We start from the raw sequence: 25,725 nt of genomic DNA, 5'->3' as shown, positions 1-25,725 counted from the left end.
AGCAAATGCAGCATCTAAACAAAAGGAATGGAACAAATTAATAATAAATGATAATAATAAAAAGGTTTTATTATTATTATTATTATTATTATTGTTCTTTATTGTTATTAAATATTACGTTCCATTCGTTTAGATGCGGCATTCGTTATTTCAGATAATTCGTAACTTCGGATAAATTCGTACTCCTTATGTTCACAAACAGACAAATTTGAAAGGAAATTCCAATACCTATAATTTAATAGTTAGTTATTATTTCGAATTTTACTGATTTTCTTTCTTTTTTTTCAGATTTTTCAAATTTTCGGATTTTTGAATTTTTTATTTTCCGAATTTTCGATTTCCGAAAATCTGAAAATTCGGACATTTGGAAATTCGAAATTCAAAATCTGGAAATTTTGGAATTAACAAATTTGTCAAAATCCAGTTAAAAAACAAATTCCGAACGAAACTAATTGCACATATCTATATGTGACACTCCTTCAAAATTTGGGACCAAATGGGCATTCTGGATACACTTCCAATTGACCTCGGAATTCTCCCATCTAAACACTCTAACTACTTAAATACCCCACATTTATTATAACCTGAAATACACCCCCTTCATTATTTAAACTCTTGACCTGCAATCCCTGTCCCCTAAGGGCTGCCCTTCTCCACTATACATATAAGCTCCTGAAGGAGCTACACACAATTAGCCAACCACTGGGGAGGGAATTAAGAGACGGCCAACTACCCCACCCTACCCCCTTCCTCCCCCTCCCTCCCTTTTTTTCCATCTCTCTCTCTCTCCCCCCTCTTCTTATCCCTTACCCACTCTCTATCTCTCACTTTCACCAAGCTATCTCCGAAAAAAAATCACCTTGCATACACCATATATGATCCTCTCCCCGAGCCCCACATATATCCTAAGATATATGCTACAGAGCTAGCAAACACAACATAAATGAATATAATCAAAAAAAAAAAATAATAATAAAAAGTGAATGTTCATATAAAGTGACTGATGTGCTCCAATCTAAAAAAAAAAAGCGCAAAGTGCATATTTTTATTTATGTTGTATTTTATTTTTATTTTTTCGTTCACTTTAGTCGATTTAATATTTTTATGATTTATTATTAAAATGTAATTTTTAGAGATATTAATTTTATTGGAGGTATATGTTTCATGTTCTATTAAGAAAGAACCTGGATTGACCCGCAATCCCGCAGTTTTATAGTACCGTATTTATCGGCGTATAACACGCGCCGGCGTATAACACGCACCCCAAATTTAGGAGGGAATTTTAAAGAGAAAAACTTTTAGGAGGGAAGTTTAAGGAAAAAAATTTACATTTAAATGCCCATCAATGCAGCCTTATCAGTGTCATTTGCAGCCTTGCATTGCAGCCTTGTCAGTCATTTGCAGCCTTGCATGTCATTTTCAGCCTTCCATTACAGCCTCGTCAGTCATTTGCAGCCTTGACAGTTTCTTTTGCAGGCTTTCCATTTAAGAGATACAGAGCGGATTTCCTGTGTATCTCGGCGGCGCTCGTTAGCTCTCAGCCGTTCTCGACTATTTTCGGCTATTTTCGACCGCACTCGGCCGTTCGAGAACGGCTGAAAATAGCCCAAAGCCTCCAAGAACGGCCGAAAATAGCTGAAAGCTGCCGAAAGCTGCCGAGAACGTCAGAAAAGGCAGAGAAGCTGAGAATCGGCGGGGGGTCAGCGTATAACACGCACCCACGATTTTCCCCTGATTTTAAGGGGGAAAAGTGCGTGTTATACGCCGATAAATACGGTAATTATAGCAAATTTTATCTAACCAATAATATGGCGGTCAAGTCCCGTCTATGGCTATTGCTCTGAGCATAGAGACAACATTTTTGCCCTACCAACAAAATGGCAGCAATAGAAATTTGATTGGTGCATGCGGGAGGTGTCTCCCCCTCTGTATTTAAAGAAGGCTCAGTTAACTGGAAATTAGGTCCTTGATGACGCCCTGTGGGAGGGTGAAACGTGTTGACATAATTTCCAGTTCCTAGTTCTTCTGACATCAGGTTTCTGTTACATCAGAGGGGGGCGGGTCACCCACACGTCATTGGGGAAGCCAGGCCTCCCCACTTGCATCAGAGGGGGGCTGGGTCAGGTGACGGGTGGCCCCACCCTCCTCATATAAGAAATGTCAGGCTGCCGGGATCCCCGCAGTGTCTGCTCCGGTGGAGACAAAGGATGGATGGATTCGCTGCGCTGGAGTGAGAGATCACCTGTCGCCGGATCAGATCAGCCATCACTGGACCCCGGAGAGATGATCATCCATCGTTGGATAGCAAGAGTGGATTACCACCGCTGGAATCCTTTTTTAATTTTTTATATTTTTAATAAAGGAATTTTTCAACGGTGTGTGTGTCTTTTTTAACATTCTTTTACACTTTCTTTGTGAAATGGTAGGGGTACTTTTGTACCCCCTTACCATTTCAAACAGGGGGGGGCGGGATCTGGGGCACCCCTTATTAAAGGGGGCTTCCAGATTCTGATAAGCCCCCCGCCTGCAGACCCCCACAACCACTGGCCAGGGTTGTGGGGATGAGGCCCTTGTCCTCATCAACATGGGGACATGGTGCTTTGAGGGGTCACAGACCCCCAAAGCATCCTCCCAATGTTGAGGGCATGTGGCCTGGTACGGTTCAGGAGGGGGGGCGCTCTCTTGTCCCCCCCTCTATTCCTGCAGCCTGCCAGGTTGCGTGCTCGGATAAAGGGTCTGGTATGGAGTTTTAGGGGGAACTCCACGCAATTTTTTAAAAAAATTTGGTGTGGAGTTTCCCTTAAAATCCATACCAGACCTTAAGGGTGTTTTTTTTTTTTTTTATCAATGACTTTCAATGACTATTCTCTGTATTATGGGAGCCGACAATTCATTATAGCCGCGAGTGATTTTAAATGACTTTTTTTCCTTCAGAAATGACACTTTGTGCAGGGACAGTTCTAAGCACTAGAAAAATACGCCCCTTTACAGGCATACTAAAGACATCCCCCAGGTACGAAATTTAAAGGAATATTACACTTTTATTGTTTCACTTTAAGCATTATTAAAATCACTGCTCCTGAAAAAACTGCAGTTTTTAAAACTTTTTTTTGCATTGATCCATGTCCCCGGGGGCAGGACCCGGGTCCCCAAACACTTTTTAGGACAATAACTTGCATATTAGCCTTTCAAATTAGCACTTTAGATTTCTCCCATAGACTTGTACAGGGTGTTTTGCGGCTTTTCGAATTTGCCGCGAACACCCCAAATTGTTCACTGTTCGCCGAACTCGAAGCTCATCCCTACTCATTAGCACACACCATGCATCATCCACCCACCCACTCCCAGCTGCACGTTTTTTTTTTTTAACCACTTAAGGACCGCCTCACGCCGATATACGTCGGCAGAATGGCACGGCTCGGCACAATCATGTACCGGTACGTGATTCTTTAAGTGCCAGCCATGGGTCGAGAGCGCGTCGCCCCGGTCCTGTGCTCCGTGGCCGCGGGACCAGCGTACCCGATCGCTGCTGGTGTCCCGCGATCGGGTCACAGAGCTGAAGAACGAGGAGAGGTCTGTGTAAACAAACCTCTCCCCATGCTTCCCTGTGTGGCTGTCACCGATTGTCTCTTCCCTTTTATAGGGAAGGACAATCAGTGATGTCACAAGCCAGGCCACGCCCCCTACAATAAAAAAAAACATCACGTCATACATAACACCTACACTGCCCCATAGTGGTTAACTCCTTCACTGCAGTGTCATTTACACAGGAATCAGTGCATTTAAATAGCACTGATTGCTGTATAAATGACAATGGTCCCAAAAATGTGTCAAAAATGTCCGATGTGTCTGCCATAATGTCACAGTCACAATAAAAATCGCTGATCGCCGCCATTACTAGTAAAAAAATGATTAATAAAAATGCTATAAAACGATCCCCTATTTTGTAAACGCTATAACTTTTGTGCAAACCAATCAATAATCGCTAATTGCGATTTTTTTTTACCAAAAATATGTAGAAGAATACGTATCGGCCTAAACTGAGGAAAACATTTTTTTTCATATATTTTTGGGGGATATTTATTATAGCAAAAAGTAAAAAATATTGAATTTTTTTTTCAAAATTGTCGCTCTATTTTTGTTTATAGCGCAAAAAATAAAAACCGCAGAGGTGATCAAATACCACCAAAAGAAAGCTCTATTTGTGGGAAAAAAATGGCGCCAATTTTGTTTGGGAGCCACGTCGCACGACCGCGCAATTGTCAGTTAAAGCGAACGCAGTGCCGAATCACAAAAAGGGACCTGGTCCTTTGGCTGCAAATTGGTCCGGGGCTTAAGTGGTTAAATGAAATGCAATCAATCAGTGATCACCCTTCTCACTAAATACACAATATACAATCAGATTGCATAGCGTATGGCCACGTTTGTGCACCTAAAATTACTAGTAGCGCTTTCAGTGTCATTAATTGTTAACGGCACACCAAACACAGAAGCAAACACACATTTTGTCATGTGAAAAAAACGAGAGGCAAATGCTGCAAAGTACACGCACAGTAAAAAACACGCAACCCACAAAACGCCATAATGTCCCATTAACCACATGTAGTGCAGCCAATTAAAATCAACAGGCTGCCCTGTGCGCGTCACAGGAAAAAACGAGCCAGAAAACATTCGCTCCCCACTATGCTAGGTGTGAATGGGGCCTTGTGAAAGGGAAATTGGTGCGATAACACAAGAACAACGAGGCTTCATTCACATCTGTGCGTTTTTCTTGCATTTCAGAAATGCGCTGCACCGAAAATCGCAGTAAAAAATGCACAAAACACCACTGTAAAAAAAAAGTTATGAAGCTTCTTTGGGGAAATTTCTGTGTAGGGTAACCTATTCAGGTGGATGGGCTGTTCTATGTGTGATGAGTGAAAATGCTCCAAAAACGCCCCCCCCCCCAGACAAAAAAACGCCCCCCCCCCCCAGACAGTTGAGTGTTTCTGGCCACTCCCTCCTATGTACTTGCATAAAGGTGGCCATACACTGTGCAATCTGATTGTATATTTAGTGAGAAGGGCGATCACTGATTGATTGCATTTAATTAAAAAAAACATGCACCTGGGAATGGGAGGGTGGATGATGCAGGGTGTGTGCTAATGAGGTCAGCTGGTCAACTAAACTAAATGGCCCCCCTAGCAACATTAGATCCCAGCAAAAATATATCCCCCACCAGCAAAAAAAAAAAAAAACATCCCTGGTCACACCCCTCCAGCCTGTGTCTATTGTGTGTATGAGCTTAGAATAAGAGGGAGGTGAAGCCTCCATCAGTCTACATGTAATATCCAACCCCCCATTGTGTTTAGCTGGTTAGTGGGCATGGAGGAGGAGGGAGGTAGTGGTCTGTCAGTCACCACTGTGTATGCGCCCACATGTGTGACTCTATTGTCACATGGGCTGCTCAGATGTGATAGGGAGGAAATGCTCAGCATAGAAACTCACTAAAAACTGAGCATGGCCAGAGCTGCCAACGGCTGCTCTTCAGAATCCCCAACTGCATTGGAGACATGGACAGAAGGGGGTGATAGAGGACAGCAGGATCAACCAGGTTTTTTGCAGAATACAGAAAACGAATCTTGTAGTGACTGACTGAGCATGAACAGCATGTAATACACCATTTATTGATAGTTTTTAAAGAGGAAGTAAACCCTGATGAGTTTACTTCCTCTTTCATTCCCTGTAAAGGTAAAGTATAATGGACTACTATGCATCGCATAGTAGTCCATTATGTGTCACTTACCTGACACAGGAGCCAGCGAAGTCACCGCTGTCCCCTGTAGTTCCGAGCGTCCATCTTCTTGGTGGGTCTCGCTGCTCCGGCACTGTGATTCGCCGGAGCAGCGATGACGTCACTCCCGCGCATGCGCACGGTAGCCGAGACCCGCGGCATTGCTGTCATCGACGATGCCCCGCACAGTGCGCCTGCGCGCCGCTGTCTACGGCGCATGCGCCGTAGATAGCGGTGCCCGTCTTCAGGCAAATAAGGGTTTACAACCACTTTAATTATTTGGGCTTAATGATACTTTGTAATTTATATATATGGGTAGGTCTGCTGCAATAGAATTTGCACCATCAGATTATAAAAAAAATAAGGAAAGATAAAGTAAGAGAGGTGAAGTGATGGGGGTTGGCAGGATTGGGTGATAGGGGGAGTATGAACCACCCTACTGGGCCACATATGTAGACTCTGCCACAGGACAGCTGGGCTCTTTCCCGCCAAGTCCCTCTTGGCTCTCCAGTGAGTTTCTCCAGACCACACTTGATGCCTGGACTCAAGCTTGTGACTAGGTCCCCTAGCTAAGCCTATCTGGGATCACTGTGTCTTCTTAACGGATAAGGCAGGACTGATTGACACTGATAAGGACTGATGAGGCTGCACTGATAGGCTGCACTGATGGTCACTGATGAGGCTGTACCTATGGTCACTGATGAGGCAGCACTAATAGGCAGCACTGATAGACAGCACTGAAAGGCTGCACTGATGAGGCAACACTGATGAGGCACTGATGAGGCACTGATGAGGCTGCACTGATAAGCAGCACTGATGGGCACTGATAAGGCTGCACTGATAAGCAGCACTGATGGGCACTGATGAGGTTGCACTGATGGGCACTAATGAGGCTGCACTGATAGGCAGCACTGATGGGCATCACTGATGAGCACTGATGAGGCTGCACTGATGGGCACTGATGAGACTGCACTGATGGGCACTGATGAGGCTGCACTGATAAGCAGCACTGATGGGCACTGATGAGGCTGCACTGATAAGCAGCACTGATGGGCAATGCTGAGGCTGCACCGATGGGCACTGATGAGGCAGCACTGATGGGCACTTATGAGGCTGCACTGATGGGCATCACTGATGAGCACTGGTGAGGCTGCACTGATGGGCACTGATGAGGCTGCACTGATGGGCACTGATGAGGCTGCACTGATAAGCAGCACTGATGGGCACTGATGAGGCTGCACTGATAAGCAGCACTGATAGGCAGTGATGAGGCTGCACTGATGGGCACTGATAAGGATGCACTGATAAGCAGCACTGATGGGCACTGATGAGGCTGCACTGATAAGCAGCACTGATAGGCAGTGGTGAGGCTGCACTGATGGGCACTGATGAGGCTGCACTGATAGGCAGCGCTGATGAGGCTGCACTGATGGGCACTGATGAGGCTGCACTGATAGGCAGCACTGATGGGCACTAATGAGGATGCACTGATAAGCAGCACTGATGGGCACTGATGAGGCTGCACTGATAAGCAGCACTGATGAGGCTGCACTGATGGACACTGATGAGGCTGCACTGATAAGCAGCACTAATGGGCACTGATGAGGTTTCACTGATAAGCAGCACCGATGAGGCTGCATTGATGGGCACTGATGAGGCTGCACTGATAAGCAGCACTGATGGGCACTGATGAGGCTGCACTGATGGGCACTGATGAGGCTGCACTGATAAGCAGAACTGATGGGCAGTGATGAGGCTGCAGTGATGGGCACTGATGAGGCTGCACTGATAGGCAGCACTGATGGGCACTGATAGGCAGCACTGATGGGCACTGATGGGGCTGCACTGATAAGCAGCACTGATGAGGCTGTACTGATGAGGCTGCACTGGTGGGCACTGATGAGGCTGCAGTGATGGGCGCTGATGCGGCTGCACTGATGGGAACTGATATGCGGCACTGATGGGCACTTATAGGTAACACTGATGGGCACTTATATGGAGGCACTGATTGACACTGGTAGGTGGTACTGATGGGCACTGATAGGCAGCACTGATGGACACTGATTGGCACTGATTAGGCTGCATGGATAATCAGTGCCCTGATTATCAGTGTAAACAATGCACTGATAGGCTTGCCGATTAACGGCTCTTCTTTCTTCCCACAGACACAGCGTTGGAGGACTGCCAATAGCTGGCAAGTCTATTTACATGTGATCAGCTGTAAATGGACACAGCTGATCACATGGTAACAGGCCACTGTGATTGGTTCTTTACCATGATCTGTGATGCCATAGGAGGTGCACAGGGGGTGAGGTTCTGGAAGGACGTCTATGGACACCCTCCCAGAACTGGATAAGTGTCCCCAGAGAGTCTCATCCTTAAAATCAGGGTCCCCAGAGAGCCTCCCCCTTAAAATCAGGGTCCCCAGAGAGCCCCCCACTTACATCAGGTTCCCCAGAGAGCCTCCCCCTTAAAATCAGGGTCCCCAGAGAGCCCCCCACTTATTTCAGGGTTCCCAGAGAGCCCCCTTACATCAGGTTCCCCAGAGAGCCTCCCCCTTAAAATCAGGGTACCCAGAGAGCCTCCCCTTTGCATCAGAGTCCCCAGAGAACTTCCCCTCCCCTTGGGACCCCTGCAGAGACTCAGGGCTATGGGCCCCAGATTCAGGGCTATAGCCCCAAAAGCCACCCCCCTAGCGACGCCACTGCCAGGACATTTATAAAATGTACTTTGATTGACAAGAGGACAAAGGTGCAGCGTCTGTTTTAATTTAATGATTGTGATTACGAATCGCAGAGAGGTGGAACCTGTACAGACGGGTCCCATGGTACAAACATATCTCTACTGTAAGCATGGCTATTCCGCATAAATTGCACAAGTGGAGCTGCATCCAAATGAATAGGACGCCTCAGATATTTATCATTTTTATGGGGATGTCACAAGACATGGTTGCATCATCTAGAAACTCTGCAGTTTTTATGACCCCCTCGCTATCCTTTTCCCCATACCTCCCAACTTTTTGAGATGGGAATGAGGGATACCTATCAGCAAAAGCATGCAGGCATAGGACACACCCCTTGCCACGCCCCCTTAAAGGAGAATTATACAAAAAAAAAAACAAGACTGGTTGAACCCACAAGTGCTTTTTTTTACCACTAATATTCCTTTATATCGGGTTTTGGAATTTACAAATGCAGTAATTTAGAAATCAGATGAAAGGTTTAGTGCTGGGAAAACACTTTTTGATAGATTAAAAAAAAAGTACATTTTATATACATCTATATTAGGGCTGTTACTGATTAAAAATTTTGTGTCCGATTAATCGATTTTTTTTTTTTTAAATCGATGAATGGACTAATTTTGATAAATTATAACGCACATACAGATCCAACTACTTTTAGCTGATCTCCTTGCATTACAGCTCTGCATTAGTCAGTGGTAAATGTGGTTACACTGTATACAATCACCCGACACTAGTCAGTTTCCACAATCCATGACTCAACTTCACAGTTCACACAAATATGTTTTAAATTCAAACTGTAGCACTGACGTAAGTCATTTTTTTTTCTTCCCACAGTAGCGTGACAATCCCTCCACCTCGGGTCTAACTAATCGCTCTCACCTTATGGCACGGACCCCTGTGCAAACAGGTGGTCATGCAAGCGGGTATCAAAAGGGTTAACACGGACCATAAACATCTCTCACGTCTCCTTAGATCTCAGCAAAGACGCCGGGTCATGGGTAGAAAGAAAAGATCTAAGTGCTCACCGCTTAAGTATAAGATTTCATTTTTGTGTTCAAACACAAATTACTCACATAAAGATGATAAAAACACAGCATGTAAAGCCGACAATCGTGTTAGTTCCGTACGGCAGCCGAGGGTGGCGTCATGCGTAGCTCCTCCCCCGTACGCGTTACGTTCATTTAGAACTTCGACGTCACCAGACTCCTCCCCCCTTCCCTTCGTTAGCAGACGGAGGCACTTGGGGAAGGGGGGAGGAGTCCAGTGACATTGATGTCCGTGACGTCACCGGATCTCCGACGGAACTCCCTGAAGATCCGGAAGCCGGCGGAGAGGCGAGTACCAATCAAAAGAATTTTGATCGATCAAAAAAATTTATCGATTAATCGATGATTTAATCTTTAATTTCCACGGCCCTAATCTTTATGGATCAGACAAAAATGAGGGAGAAATGAGGAGAAATGAGGGACAGAGGGACATTGCTCCAAATCAGGGACAATCCCTCAAATTCAGGGACAGTTGTGAGTTATGTTTGCCATCTCCCGTCATATCACATGTTCTGTCATGACAAGTATCTGACTTCTATGGACAATGGGACGGGGATGGGGATGGGGACGGGGATGGGGACGGACGGGTCGCTGACTCTCACGGCACTCATCTCCGGACAAGGCGATTAATCGCGTGCTCTGCATTTTTGTAGACAGATGCTGCTTTGTGGGCACAAACAGCCTGGTATCTGGCACACTCTGCTCAGGTTGTAGGACAGAACGATCCCGGAACCAGACAATGAGTCCTTTGAGCTCAGTCTTCATCAGATTCAAAGGGGTCTTTGAAGTGAGTTAAAAACCATAAGGATCTCTCGGTATTAGCTGAAAAATGTAAGTCAATCAGAGCATGAGATGTGCAATTCCTATGCAAACCCCACTGACCTTGGCTGAGGATTCTGCGAGCAGAAACTTTTTTTTTTTTATAGTCTCACAGGATCGAAATCCGCTGTCTAGTCCGGGGACTGACCACCTCTGACCCCAAATGACCCAAATTATTCTGCACTTTAAAGCAGTAAAATAGATTTCAGTTGGCTGCTGTTCTGTTTCAACTGCTGCTTTAGGCAGTGAGATCCATAAACCCAGTGTCTGGGCAGTATGGTCACTTGCTGGCCTGGCACCATCAACAGGCAGCTTTACTCACAGCAGTTAAAGTGATTGTAAATGCTCGTTGTTTTTTTTTTTTTTTTGTTTGTTTTTTTTTTTATAATGAATATAGCAATCATGTTATATTTTGCACAGAGCAGCCTCAATCCTCCTCTGTTTAATGCCCCCATAGCAAGCCACTTGCTGTGGGGGCTCTCATCGAGCGAGCCCCCCTAGCCCTGCTATTTGTGTCCATTGACAGCACAGCCTGGCCCCTCCCACCATGTATAAATACATAAGGGGGGGATATGATCACCATGTATAAATACACAAGGGCATACCCCAAGGGGGGATATGATCACCATGTATAAATACACAAGGGCATACCTCCCAACATTTTGAGATGGGAATGAGGGACACCTACTGGCAAATGTATGTAGGCATAGGACACGCCCCCTGTCACACCCCCTTAAAGGAGAATTAACCAAAAAAAAGGTTAATTAAATCCACAAGGACTTTTTTTTACCACTACTATTCCTTTATATTGGCTTTTAAAATGTACAAATGCAGCAATTTAGAAATCAGATGAAAGGTTTAGCGCCGGGAAACACTTTTTGAAAGATAAAAAGTGCATTTTATATACCACTATATAGATCAGACCAAAATAAGGGACAAATGAGGAGGAAAGAGGAACAGAAGGACATTGCTCCAAATCAGGGACAGTCCCTCCAAATCCGGGACTGTTGGGAGCTATGCATAAGGGGGGATATGATCACCATGTATAAATACATAAGGGGGGGGGGGGGGTATGATCACCATGTATAAATACATAAGGGGGATATGATCACCATGTATAAATACATAAGGGGGGGTATGATCACCATGTATAAATACATAAGGGGGGGATATGATCTTCATGTATAAATACATAAGGGGGGATATGATCTCCATGTATAAATACATAAGGGGGGGGGGGGGTATGATCACCATGTATAAATACATAAGGGGGATATGATCACCATGTATAAATACATAAGGGGGGGTATGATCACCATGTATAAATACATAAGGGGGGGATATGATCTTCATGTATAAATACATAAGGGGGGATATGATCTCCATGTATAAATACATAAGGGGGGGTATGATCACCATGTATAAATACATAAGGGGGATATGATCACCATGTATAAATACATAAGGGGGGGGGTATGATCACCATGTATAAATACACAAGGGGGATATGATCACCATGTATAAATACATAAGGGGGGGTATGATCACCATGTATAAATACATAAGGAGGGATATGATCACCATGTATAAATACATAAGGGGGTGATATGATCTTCATGTATAAATACATAAGGGGGGATATGATCTCCATGTATAAATACATAAGGGGGGGGATATGATCGCCATGTATAAATACATAAGGGGGGGTATGATCACCATGTATAAATACATAAGGGGGGGATATGATCGCCATGTAGAAATACATAAGGGGGGGCATGATCTCTATATATAAATACATAAGGGGAGATATTCAGAAAAAAGTTGGAAAAAACAGAATTTTTTCCGGGGGGAAGTTAGGGACTTTTAGGAAGCCAAGGCCAGGTAAGGTCATGTATTTCCATCCCTAGGGACTTTAAATGATATCATGATTTGGTAGAGTCATGAATATCCATCCCATATACATTTGAGCGAAGAGGGTGTATTTAAAAAAGGGGGGAGGGTGGGACTTTATATGAAGCACCGGACAGCAAAAGGGTACTAGGATGAATATATGGAATTTTATTAGAAAGCTCAGTTAGAATTGTATAAATACATGGTATCATTAATGAGCAGTTACATACATATAATAATTGGGCCATTAGACACAATCCATATAAGTTGATGGTGATAACAATAATAAGCAGTAAAAATGATAACAATGCAGTTAATAGTAGTATTACATATGTATAAACACATTAAAATTCCTTAATTCATCTTAAGGGAATGGATAAAAATTGTATTCAAATGGTATTGCCTACGGGACCCATGGCCTCACTGGACCTGAGGGGATAAATGACATAATCATTTGAAAAACTTGATATAGTGGGTAAGTACACGGCAACCAGTAGCTCTACGCGTTTCGTGGCTTTCATGCCACTCGTCAGGAGCAAGAGAGTGTGGTATCTGTAAAAAATTAATGTAATGATAATAAAAAAGCTAACACAAGTGCAGAAGACAAGGTTGGGGGTAAAATATAGAACCCCAATAACCAAGGCTTACGTGCTGAGGTTGAATGTGTTGCTAATATGGTGGCAGGGCCCCACAGACAGTCCGATAATAGCTCCTACCGGGAGCTGTGGTGGAAACCCGGCAGGCTGGAAAAGGGGCAATACCCAGGGCAGGCACGGCAAGCGAGGGCACTCTATGAGGGGAAAACACAATGTGAGCAAAATGGGGGAAGGGGTAAAGAAAAGGGGGGTAGCAGGGGGGAAAAGAGGGGGGGGAGGGGGAAAGGAAAAGAGGGAAGGGAAGAAAAGAGGAAAAAAGGGAAAGAAGGAAGGGGGGGGGATGTGAGAGAATAGTGAGGGTGTGGGAAGGGTGATGTGGGGGAATAAGAAAAAGAGTAGGCAAGGTTGTGTATGGTGGGGATGGTGGGAGAGGGACAAAAGGTGAATGGTGAAATGGATGAGCCCAAAAATAGTAATAGTGCAGTGGGACTAATTTAACTTGTAAGGACGAGGAACCCCATAAGGGGGAGCCAAGGGGATCAGCAGTAGTCAAATTGTGTGCTGGTTTGTGTAGAGAAAGCCTCGCATGTCGGGACCACCTGGGGATCGCCCCTAAATAGACCAGGTGAGGGAAAGTCCACCAATGTCACGCCGTGCACCGGAGGGAGGAGCACCATATGGCGGATTGCCGGAACTCCGGCACCGACACACAGTCACCTCCCCATTGTACACGTGCATGGTAAACACAGCCTGCCCATAGCGGCGTCACAAAGACGCCACGCGTGCAGCGTTAAATACACCCTCTTCGCTCAAATAAGGGGAGATATGATCTCCATTTATAAATACATAAGGGGGGATATGATCTCCATATATAAATACATGAGGGGGGATATGATCTCCATGCATAAATACATAAGGGGGGATATGATCTTCATATATAAATACATTAGGGGAGATATGATCTCCATATATAAATACATAAGGGGGGATATGATCTCCATGTATAAATACATAAGGGGGGGATATGATCTCCATGTATAAATACTTAAGGGGGGATATGATCTCCATATATAAATACATAAGGGGGGATATGATCTCCATGTATAAACACATAAGGGGAGATATGATCTCCATATATAAATACATAAGGGGGAATATGATCTCCATGTATAAATACATAAGGGGGATATGATCTCCATATATAAATACATAAGGGGAGATATGATCTCCATGTATAAATACTTAAGGGGGATATGATCTCCATATATAAATACATAAGGGGGGATATGATCTCCATGTATAAATACATAAGGGGAGATATGATCTCCAGGTATAAATACATAAGGGGGGGAAATGATCTCCATGTATAAATACATAAGGGGAGGGGTATAATCACCATCAGGGCTGGCGCTGACGCTAGGCGAACTAGGCAACCGCCTAGAGCACATGGCTTCCTAGGGCACACCCCCATCCACTGATTTCCCTACTAGCCTGGCCGAGGAAACAAGGGGCTAAAGGCCGCCACCCTACACGGGGGCTGGGGCGCTGACTTATTTTCTGCTGGTCAACACAGAGAAAGTAGCAGCCGTGGAGGACATCCATCATGGGGGGCTGCAGAGGAGGTCAGCAGCAGCTCAGAGAGTGAGGGAAGGCGACACTGAGCTGGCTCCCGGGAGTCGGAGGACAGCTGGGGAGGCGGAGGAGGTGGACACCATGTTTCTCCTCAGGATGGAGGAGAAGGCCAGTACTGCACTGTAGACCAATTGGGGGAAATAATCACCATGTATAAATACATAAGGGGGAAATAATCACCATGTATAAATACATAAAGGGGAAATAATCACTATGTATAAATACATAAGGGGGAAATAATCACCATGTGTGAATATATAAGTTGTCCATTTAGTAAACCTGGTGTTGAGTTATTCACTTTCAGGTCATTACAGAGGACAAGGGGGCATTCTTTATGTCTGGAATAGGAGAAATGTAACCTCTACAAACAGAAAGGCTTCTTCACAGTAAGAGCTGTGAAATGTGGAATAGACTCTCTCAAGAACTTCTGTTGTTCTAGCCAGCTCAGTTCAATGTTTAAAAAAAAAAAAAAGGCCTGGATGTTTTTTTAATGCACAGTATATAACTGGCTATTAACATTTCTAGTTAATGCCCCCAGAGATTGTTGATCTAGGGAATATCCATTTGCCAGGCTTTGCATTAGCCAGGCTATGATAATACTTTCCCTGTGCCTTCCTCCAAGCTGTACAAATGGGGTCTATTACAGGACATTGCTGACCTTGTGTGCAGCTATGAAGGTCAATAAGCGCTTTACATTTTTTGCATTCCAGTCCAGAAGATCCGTCTCCTGGATTGTTTCTATTGCCCTGAAATCTCCAAACCCGCTGGTTAGGAGCTTTACACCTTGTCATAGAAGAGGTAGGGAATGGTATATGCTAAAGTGATTGTAAACATTCAATTTATTTGTTCTTTTAATTAACAAACCTGTTATACTTACCCGCTATGTGCAATGTTTTTGCACAGAGCAGCCCTGATCCTCCTCTTTTTGGATCCCCCGCTGTTGCTCCTGCCTCCTCCCCCCCCCCTGCCGAGTGCCCACCACAATAAGCTGCTTTCTCTGGGGCACTCCTGAACGCTCGCTCCCGAGCCGGCTCTGTGTGACCATAGACACACAGAGCACAGCTCAGCCCGGCTTGCTCCTTCCTCACTGGCTGTTATTTAACCACTTTAGCCCCGGAAGGATTTACTCCCTTCCTGACCACAGCACTTTTTGTGATTCGCCACTGCGTCACTTTAACTGACAATTGAGCATTCGTGCGACGTGACTCCCAAACAAAATTGACGTCCTTATTTTCCCACAAATAGAGCTTTCTTTTGGTGGTATTTGATCATCTCTGTGGTTTTTATTTTTTGCGCTATAAAGAAAAGAAGAGCGATAGTTTTGAAAATAAAAGCAGTATTTTTTACTTTTTGCTATAATAAATATCCACAAAAAATATATAAAATAAATATTTTTTTCTCAGTTTAGGCCGATACGTATTCTTCTACATATTTTTGGTATAAAAAAAAATCGCAATAAGCGTATATTGATTGGCTTGTGCAAAAGTTATAGCGTCTACAAAATAGGGGATAGATTTATAGCATTTTTATGATTTTTTTTTTTTTTTTTTTTATTAGTAATGGCGGCAATTTGCAATTTTTATCGTGACTGCGACATTATGGTGGACACATTGGACACTTTTGACACCATTTTGGGACCATTGTCATTTATACAGCGATCAGTGCTATAAAAATGCACCGATTACTGTATATATGACACTGGCAGGGAAGGGGTTAAACACTAGGGGGTGATCAAGGGGTTAAGTGTGTCCTAGGGAGGGGTTCTAACTGTGGGGGGGAGGGGATTCCACTGACATGACAGCGATCACTGCTCCCACTCACAGGGAGCAGTATATCCCTGTCATGTCAATAGGCAGAACGGGGAAATGCCTTGTTTACATAGGCATCTCCCTATTCTACCTCTCCACACTGCAATCGCAGGCCGCGGGTGAACATCAAGTTCCCGGGGCATGCTTCCACGGTGTGCGGTAGAGCGCCCGATAGGTGGCAAATTTAAAGGGACGTACAGGTACGTCCATTTGCCTGCCTGTGCCATTCTGCCGACGTACGTCTGTGTACGGGGTTCGGCAAGTGGTTAATAGCAGCGGAAGGTAATGGCTCCCCCTGCTGTCTCTGAGCCTATGAGGAGGGAGAGAGCTTCTGCTTTCACGCACATCGCTAGATCGGGATTGGGCTCAGGTAAGTATAAGGTGGGGGGGCTACATGCAGAAGGTTTTTTACCCTAATGCAGAGAATACATTAGGGTAAAAAAAACCTTCACGCTGGGTTCACACCTATTCAAATTGGATGTTGCTTTTACCACATCCAATTCACACAGCAGGAGAATATGATCGGCTCTCTATGGAGCTGCTTCACATATCTCCGGGAGGAGCTGCACAGAAACGCTGTGCGTCTGTGGCTCTGTTTCTGGGCCACATTCAGGCAAAGATTCTGCCCTGATTCGTCCTTGAAACAGAGAACAGGGGCGCTCCTGTGCGATCCGCAGTTGGTTCCAGTGTGACCCGAGCCTCAGCCTTTAGAACCACTTTAAGCCCTTGTACACACGGTCCGATCGGACTGTGTTGTCGGATAATCCGATAGTGTGTGGGCTCCATCCGACTGTTTCCATCGGAATATCCGATGGACCAAGTTTGAGAGCTTGGCTATAAAAATTTCCGACAACATGATCCGATCGGACCTTGTCCGATCATGTGTAGAGAATTCTGAACGGACAAAGTGCCACGCATGCTGAGATCAAATTCCTAGACCAAAGCTATTGGCTACTAGCCTGAACATAGTCCCGTTGTAACGAAATAACATCATCACGTTCTGAACGATCGGATTTTCCGACAACTTTGTCCGACCGTGTGTATGCAACACAAGTTTCGGACAAAATCCGTCAGACATAATCCGACGGATTTTGTTGTCGGAATGTCCAACCGTGTGTACAAGGGCTAAGACTTTCAGTCCATCTAGTTCAACCATAAAAAAATAAATACAAATAAAATAAACAATATACAATCCTATATACACAATCTTTCACCCACAGTTGATCCAGAGGAAGGCGAAACCCCCCCCCCCCAGCAAAGCAGGATCCAGTTGGCTCCAGCAGGGGAAAAAAATCCTTCCTGATCCCAGAGAGGCAATCGGATTTTCCCTGCATCAACTTTCCCTATAAATGTCAGTATCCAGTTATATTATGTACATTTAGGAAAGAATCCAGGCCTTTCTTAAAGCAATCCACTGAGCTGGCCAGAACCACGTCTAGAGGGAGTCTATTCCAATTTTTACAGCTCTTACCGTGAAGAAACCTTTCCGTATTTGGAGATGAAATCTCTTTTCCTCCAGACGGAAAGAGTGCCCCCTTGTCCTCTGTAATGACCTTAAAGTGAATAACTCAAGACCAAGTTCACTATATGGACCCCTTATATATTTGTACATGTTGATCATATCCCCCCTTAATCTCCTCTTATCAAGAGTGAATAAATTCAGTTCCTGTAATCTTTCCTCATAGCTGAGCTCCTCCATGTCTCTTATCAGTTTGTTTGCCCTTCTCTGCACTTTCTCCAGTTCCCTGATATCCTTTTTGAGAACCGCTGCTCAAAACTGAACTGCATATTCCAGATGAGGTCTTACTAATGATTTTTGCAGCAAGTTTAATTATAAAGGTCTTTTTTAAACTATTCCACTTTTTTTAAAACATCAAAAAAAAAAAAAAAGCTCCTTCAGTGTAAAACGGATGACACTAGTTCTGCCCAGCATGTTTCGTGTGGACTTCTTCATGTGCAGATCCAGCTTATGAATGTTAGAAAGGCAAAGCTCTAGTCTTCTCACAGACACTGTGCTCGGGGAACCCTCCAAATGTTTCCAGATCTTCAGAAATTGGAGCCTAGGTAGAACATCCACTGATGCAATGCAAGTGTCTCAACAACATATTGAGAATCACCCACAATGTATTCTGGGATACAACGGAGAGAGGTTCCAAAGCTCGAAAATTCTGAAAAGTCAAAATTTGCATCAAACTCTTTGGGGCTTTTGGTACATTCTGCAAAACCACAGGGGTGTTCCTATGCACAGCCTACATAAACATACATAGCACGTTTGTTCATTTTTATCAGGTGTACTTTAATCTATTCTTATTTACCATACTTTACTTCTTAAATGTATCCATTATTCCATGCTAAATACTATTTTCCATTTGCCTTAGGAGGGGCCAGTGAATCCTGAACGGTACTTAGCCTGGGCCAATGCCTTTCTAGTGGTGTACAGCATTGATAACAAGAAGAGCTTTGAGGGCTGTCTTCAATACTTGGAGGTCATCTCTCAGTATAACAAAGGAGTCGTACATGAGAGCCCAGTTCTGCTTATAGGAAACAAGCTTGACATGGAACGGTACAGGTATCAAACCCTATAACTGCATCTATCTAGTTTCTTTCTTTGGTTTTCCTGGTCACTTTTTTGAGTATGTCACAGCTGCTAATTAATCCAAGTAATATTCACCCTATTGCAGCCTTTCTCAACATTTTTAACAAGAAGGAACCTTTGAAAAAACTTTCAGTTCTCAAGGAACCCCTGATAAGAATTACTGTGTCTGCAACTTGCGCTACCTTGTCGCTATGGTCAATGGGAAGAATGCTCCTTACATTGGTGGCCAGTGGGAAGAATGTTCCTTACATTGGTGGTCAGTGGTAAAAATACCCCTTTACTTTGGTGGCCAGTGAGAAGAATGCCCCTTAAATTGGTGGTCAGTGGGAAGAATGTTCCTTACATTAGTGGTCAGTTAGGAAAAATGTCCTTACATTGGTGACCAGTGGGAAGAATGTTCCTTACATTAGTTTTCAGTGGGAACAATGTCCTTACATTGGTGGCCAGTGGGAAGAATGTTCCTTACATTGGTGGTCAGTGGTATAAATACCCCTTTATTTTGGTGGCCAGTGAGAAGAATGCCCCTTAAATTGGTGGTCAGTGGGAAGAATGTTCCTTACATTAGTGGTCAGTTAGGAAAAATGTCCTTACATTGGTGACCAGTGGGAAGAATGTTCCTTACATTAGTGGTCAGTGGGAAAAATGTCCTTACATCGGTGATCAGTGAGAAGAATGTTCCTTACATTAGTGATTAGTAGTAAAAATGCCCCTTACATTGGTGATCAGTGGGAAGAATGCTACTTAAATTAGTGGCCAGTGGCAAGAATGTCCCTTACATTGGTGGCCAGTTGGACAAATGTTGCTTACATTGATGGCCAGTGGGAAGAATGTTCCTTCATTGGTGGCCTGTGGGAAGAATGTTCCTTACATTGGTGGGGTGGTCTTTGGGAAGAATGATCCCCCTTACAGATAACTAAATAGATAATTGGTGTCGGTGGTTACTTATCTGAGAAGGATAAATAGCTCTCTGAACTTTAGGGTTTCCCAGAACCCAGGTTGGGAAAGGCTGCTCTACCGTACATCTTCTTGGTTTTCAATACATTTTCTTTAGCCTTCTAAGAGAAATGCTCTCTTTTTGCCATTCTTCTTTGAGTACACTGACTTTTTTTCTTCTTTTTCTCAGTTCACCGCACTTAATGATTATGATTATGATTTTGCTCAGGACAGGCAAAGAATATAAATAATCAAAGATATATTGATTGAGTCCCATTCCTTTTGAAACACCCCCCTGCATCCCAGGGCCAGATTAGGAGCATCATGGGCCTGGTGCTGAGGATTTTGGAGGGCCGTTTTTGTGGTTAATAAAAAAATTAAATGCAAACAACTTTTTATTATAACAAATTAAGTATTTTAAACAAACTGCTCATTCACACTGTATGTGCAACAGGAACCGTGTGAATGAGTCTAAATTTTATTTATACCTATTTAACATTTTTTTTTATTATTTGTTGCAATCTTTTATTCTTTACATTTTTATTTATTTATTTATTTTTTTTATTTTTTACAATTGAACTTTTTTTTTTTCCACAATGCTTTTGGGGCAGTGGAGGGCAGTGGATAGTTTCACTAGGGCAGTGGATGGAGTTAGTAGAGCAGTGGACAATGTCAGCAGTTTTTTTAAATATTTTTAGTAAATTTTTTATTATGTTTTAAAATTTCATTTTTATTTTTTTCAAAATGCATTTGGGGCTGGGTTTGGCAGTGGGCGGGATCAGTAGGGCAATGGCAGTGTCCAAATGGTTAGTCCAACCCTGCTGGGCCTATATTAAAGTAGGGGCCTGGAGCTGCAGCTCCAATAGCCCCTATGTTAATCTGGCTTCAGCCAAAACAACTAAGTGCATTTCTTTGAACCTACTTTAATACTTCAGGAGAAGTCACAGAGAGGATATAAACTCTATAATTGGTGGTCTTACACAAGCGTTCAGCATTTATGGATACATGTACTGTATACTAACTTATTACCACCATATTATAAAAGAACGCAAAAGAGTTCCATGGTCACTTTCATTTTATAACATTAACATTGTGATAGCAATAAAAACAATAGTTATATTTGGCAATCCAATATAAACTTACTTGTGGGTTCATCTCTTTCCATAACTTCCAGGATTGCCTGCATGCTTTGCAGCTTCCCTTCTGCTCATTCTATTGGTTTACTTTCTTTTATTATTATAAGGACTACATATCCAATGGTACCCAGTGGCGGTTGGTGCTCGATTTTTGGGAGGGCGGCAAACAAACCTCCTAGCCGCCTCCCCGATTGAATGATTGGTTGACCATCCCGGTTGCAGGCAGCTTCGGTGGCCCATCCAGGTTGCAGGCAGCTTCGGTGGCTTCCCCCCTGTTTTCTCCTTCTCAGCGGCTTCCTGGGCGGCTTCAGCTGCTTCCCAGCTGCTTCTCCTCCTCGGCAGCCTTGGTGGCTTCTCCACTGCTTCTCCAATCCGGTCGCTTCTCCTCCCAGCCAATCAGGTCTTAAGACCTGCTTCCTGATTGGCCGGGAGCAGAAGCAAGAAAACAATAGCGAATATTAATTTGCTATTGGCACACAAGTGGGTGGGCTCGGGGCGCAGTGCACCCCCGAGCCCACCCATTTTAAATCCAATTAGAGCCTCAGGCTCTAATCACGTACTTCTAAAAAAATAAAATAAAATAGAATAAAAAAACCCCCATAACAATCCAATGCGTCCCGCATCCTGCATGGAGATTAGGGGCCGGCACATGAATTAGGAGGGCGGCACCCCTGCGCCCCGCATAAGCGGCCACTACTGTTGGTATACCTCAAAGCATTGATTCCTTTACTGACTCTTTCACCCTGTACCTCTGCAGGTCAGAAGGAAGGCTCTGTGAAATGTGTGACACAGCAGTGCCTACCCACAGGGTATAATGACTACGTGTCACAGAATTTAGGGAAGTAAATATGTGGAGATCTTCACAAAACAAGTTTACAAACTTCAAGATAGTTCTGAATGATCGGAGTAGGCTGGAATTAATTGTGCAAACAAATGGCCGCTGCCCCCAACTATAACTGGTCTTTGCAGCAAGGAGCACATGGAAGGGCAACACATGCAAAACAAAAGCAGAAAAATTCCCAGCTCAACTTACCAACCAGCCTACACCCAACCAAATTATTCTGTCTACCAGTATGTGTTACAAACTGTGGTTTAGTCGGCACACATTTGCAAATACATGCGTAAGCTACAGAGCCCCGTCAAGGCACCCCAGTACTTTCTGTAGTCCTAACTCTAAATTCTGAGAGCCTCCATAATGGAAGCACATGCATTATAATTGATAGGTAGGGGGCAGGTGAGCCCTGAAGGGGCCCAGCCCTCCTTAAAGGCACAGGGGGCACACTGGACACCCAGCACATAGCACCATGGCAGCAAAGCTGTCCAGTGTGTCCCCCTCACCAGTGTTTTGGAAATAATTGCAATTCGATGTGGAAAACAAATATCTGATTTTACACTTTGACGAAAGATACACTTTAGAGAAAAACCCCTTGGGAAGCCCTTCTCAATAGCGTCTGATTTCAGATGAGAACGGAAATTAATTTTGTAGATGTTTTCTGCCATGAAGCTAACAATAGCTACAGCCTGGAAAACATCCACACTCTTTTTTTCCAAGAAGTCAAAAATAGTTTTTACAGAGCACTGGAGAGGCTGGTGGCCATTCTTTTACACAAACATTACAAAAATCTATTTTCTATGACAACGTTGGTTGGATTATCCTTGTCCCACTAATGGAACAAACTATTTATTTTTGCTTTAATTGAGTATGTGTTGCATGGGGAGGATGGCAGGGGAATCGGTTCCTTTTTCTCTCTCTTTTCTCTTTCCATCTACTCTCTTCCATCTGTCTTCTATTTCCCTTCTGTCCGCTCCCCTTTAATAATTCGGAACATGTTTTCCCTTGGGAGAATCTGCTAGAAAAGAGCAGCAACAGTGAATCTTGATCCAAAGGTTGGTTTCCCACCCTATGTTTCCATGACTGTTTTTGTAAGCCCTTTAAAGTTGGTATACAAACTGCCCTGTAGCTTGTTGCTCTTTATTATGTGTATCTTACCTCTTCCAACTTTGCCAACTCTTGAAATTCAATACATTTCTTGTGAAAGAAACCAGCTGTCATTGCCCAACTGGTTGGTATTAACATTAGAGGCTTTCCCGCATTTGTAGCCCAGAGCAAAGAAAATGGTACAGCTCAAGTGGCCCCCAAGTATCAGTCGGATCACCATGTAAATAGATTGGCGCAAAACAGACTGGGTGAGCTTGATAGGATCTAGTAGACTTCAACAAAATGGTGACCGTCTGCACACAGACACTAAATCCCTGTTGTGTGAATATGAATGAGATGGGTAAAAGATGGGCCTCAGCTCCTGTTCTCTACCAGTAGGGAACTCCCAAGATGCGTTTCGCCATTTTTGGGTCTTAATCGCTTGTTGAAGCTTTACCATATTTTTGCAGGCATCCCCCTCTAACTATGGTCATATCATCTAGCACTGATCCTTCAATGACACATAGTTACATAGTTACATAGTATACAAACAAACCCAAGGATAAACCGAGGAAAAAACCAAGCTTTACTTAACACCAGCCCACAGACAACCAATTAACCTGTCTAACAGTATGCGTTAAAAACAGGGGTTTAGTCTGCACACATTTGCAAATGCATGCGTAAGCCACAGAGCCCCGCCAAGGCACCCCAATATCTGTGGTACCTAACACTAACTTATAAGTGTCCCCACAGTGGAGGCACATGCATTCTGATGGATAGGTGAAAGCAGGTGGACTGAAGGGGAGCCACCCCTTCTTAAAGGTACAGGAGCACACTGAACACCCAGCACAATGGCAACACAGGTGTCAGTGAGATGCATGACCAAAAAACACAACTTGTGACACACTTATAGCTGGCTATCGCAGTAAGAAGCTTGGAAGGCTAACAACAGATACAAACAAACCCAAGGATAAACCGAGTTACATAGTAGGTGAGGTCGAAAAAAGACACAAGTTTATCAAGTCCAACCTATGTGTGTGATTATATGTCAGTATTACATTGTATATCCCTGTATGTTGCGGTCGTTCAGGTGCTTATCTAATAGTTTCTTGAAACTATCGATGCTCCCTGCTGAGACCACCGCCTGTGGAAGGGAATTCCACATCCTTGCCGCTCTTACAGTAAATAACCCTCTAAGTAGTTTAAGGATAAATCCTCTTTTCTTCTCATTTTAATGAGTGGTCACATGTCTTGTTAAACTCCCTTCTGTTTAACAGTTTTCTCCCTATTGTGGGGTCACCAGTACGGTATTTTTATATTGAAATCATATCCCCTCTCTTAAGCATCTCTTCTCCAGAGAGAATAAGTTCAGTGCTCACAACCTTTCCTCATAACTAATATCCTCCAGACCCTTTATTAGCTTTGTTGCCCTTCTTTGTACTCGCTCCATTTCCAGTACATTCTTCCTGAGGACTGGTGCCCAGAACTGGACAACATATTCCAGGTGCGGATGGACCAGAGTCTTGTAGAGCGGGAGAATTATCGTTTTATCTCTGGAGTTGATCCCCTTTTTAATGCATGCCAAAATTGTTTGCTTTGTTAGCAGCAGCTTGGTATTGCATGCCATTGCTGAGCCTATCATCTACTAGGACCCCCAGGTCCTTTTCCATCCTAGATTCCCCCAGAGGTTCTCCCCCCAGTGTATAGATTGCATTCATATTTTTGCCACCCAAATGCATTATTTTACATTTTTCTACATTGAACCTCATTTGCTATGTAGTTGCCCACCCCATTAATGTGTTCACACAAGGTTTCCACATCCTGCAGAGAAGTTATTGCCCTGCTTAGCTTAGTATCATCTGCAAATACAGAGATTGAACTGTTTACCCCATCCTCCAGGTCGTTTATGAACATATTAAACATGATCAATAGAAGATAGCTGTTATAATACCACATAGTAAGAAACATCCAGTTACTGCTTAAAAAGAGCATTAAGTTGACCTTTCTGAACATGTTACATGTTACACCCATCTGCCTGCTCTTCCCCTGATCAACCCCTCCCCTCCCTCCCTGTGACAGGGGGCCAGGGATCTTCTCCCCACACCCGCTGTCACAATTCCAAAAGAGCACAGTTCTTTTTGAAGGAGGGGGGGGGGGCAAGTGACTACTGAGTAGGGGGGGTTACCCCTAAGTCCGGTCCACAGAATGGGTACTGGCAATAATAAAGGAAGTTTTAAATTGGTCAGAGCTCCTGTAGGTGATCCGGATAATCCAAGTGGAGATATATTGTTTACATTTATTATAACAAAGCTGTTAATTACGCCATGTGTTGCAGAAGAGCGGAGATCTATTCTTTAGATGAGGGATGAATCTAGGTATACATGATCTAGGTTTGCTTCTGGGGACCCACTCGGGGCTCCATCCCCCCTCAGCCCCCCCTCCCGATGCCACTGCAGGCAACTGATATCCTCCTTATCAACTGATGATGTCAGTGGTCGTTAGTGGTTGGCAGTGGTTGGCAGCTAGAAGGTTGTAATGGTATACAATGACCTTTGGCTTTGTGTAACTAAAAGGCAGGTTTCATCCACCCATCCATACAATTCTGGGGACATTTTTAGGCCTTTTGCCAAGGCACCGCTGAAGAAACCTCAAGGTACACCAGGATGCCTGGGTACCCTGGTTGAAAAAGGCTGCTCTAAACCATATTGGCCGAAGAGAAACTGCACCCTCCGCTCTCCCAACCCTTCAGTCATTTCTAGAATACATTTCTGTTATTATTGTGCATATTACTATTATATAGCTGCTGGAATAAAACATTTTTGAAATGCGATGTAA

General features: G+C 43.9%; 1 protein-coding gene across 7 annotated transcripts in view; it reads left to right on the top strand.

Moving 5' to 3' along the window:
• The window catches only part of LOC143958227 (ras-like protein family member 12), a 101,626-nt gene that overhangs the window by 63,441 nt on the left and 12,460 nt on the right, over positions 1-25,725 (top strand). For all 7 annotated transcript variants that reach the window (XM_077467735.1, XM_077467730.1, XM_077467736.1 and 4 more), the window contains one exon: positions 18,686-18,876. In XM_077467735.1, the coding sequence (XP_077323861.1) occupies positions 18,686-18,876 (191 nt within the window). The remainder of the gene's footprint in view (positions 1-18,685; positions 18,877-25,725) is intronic.

Source organism: Lithobates pipiens, unplaced genomic scaffold, assembly GCF_037356315.1.
Source record: "Lithobates pipiens isolate NorthernLeopardFrog02 unplaced genomic scaffold, aLitPip1_a1.2 Scaffold_6, whole genome shotgun sequence".
Classification (NCBI taxonomy): domain Eukaryota; kingdom Metazoa; phylum Chordata; class Amphibia; order Anura; family Ranidae; genus Lithobates; species Lithobates pipiens.
The sequence above is the reverse complement of the archived record's forward strand: the minus strand, read 5'-3'. Positions and strand labels throughout refer to the sequence as shown.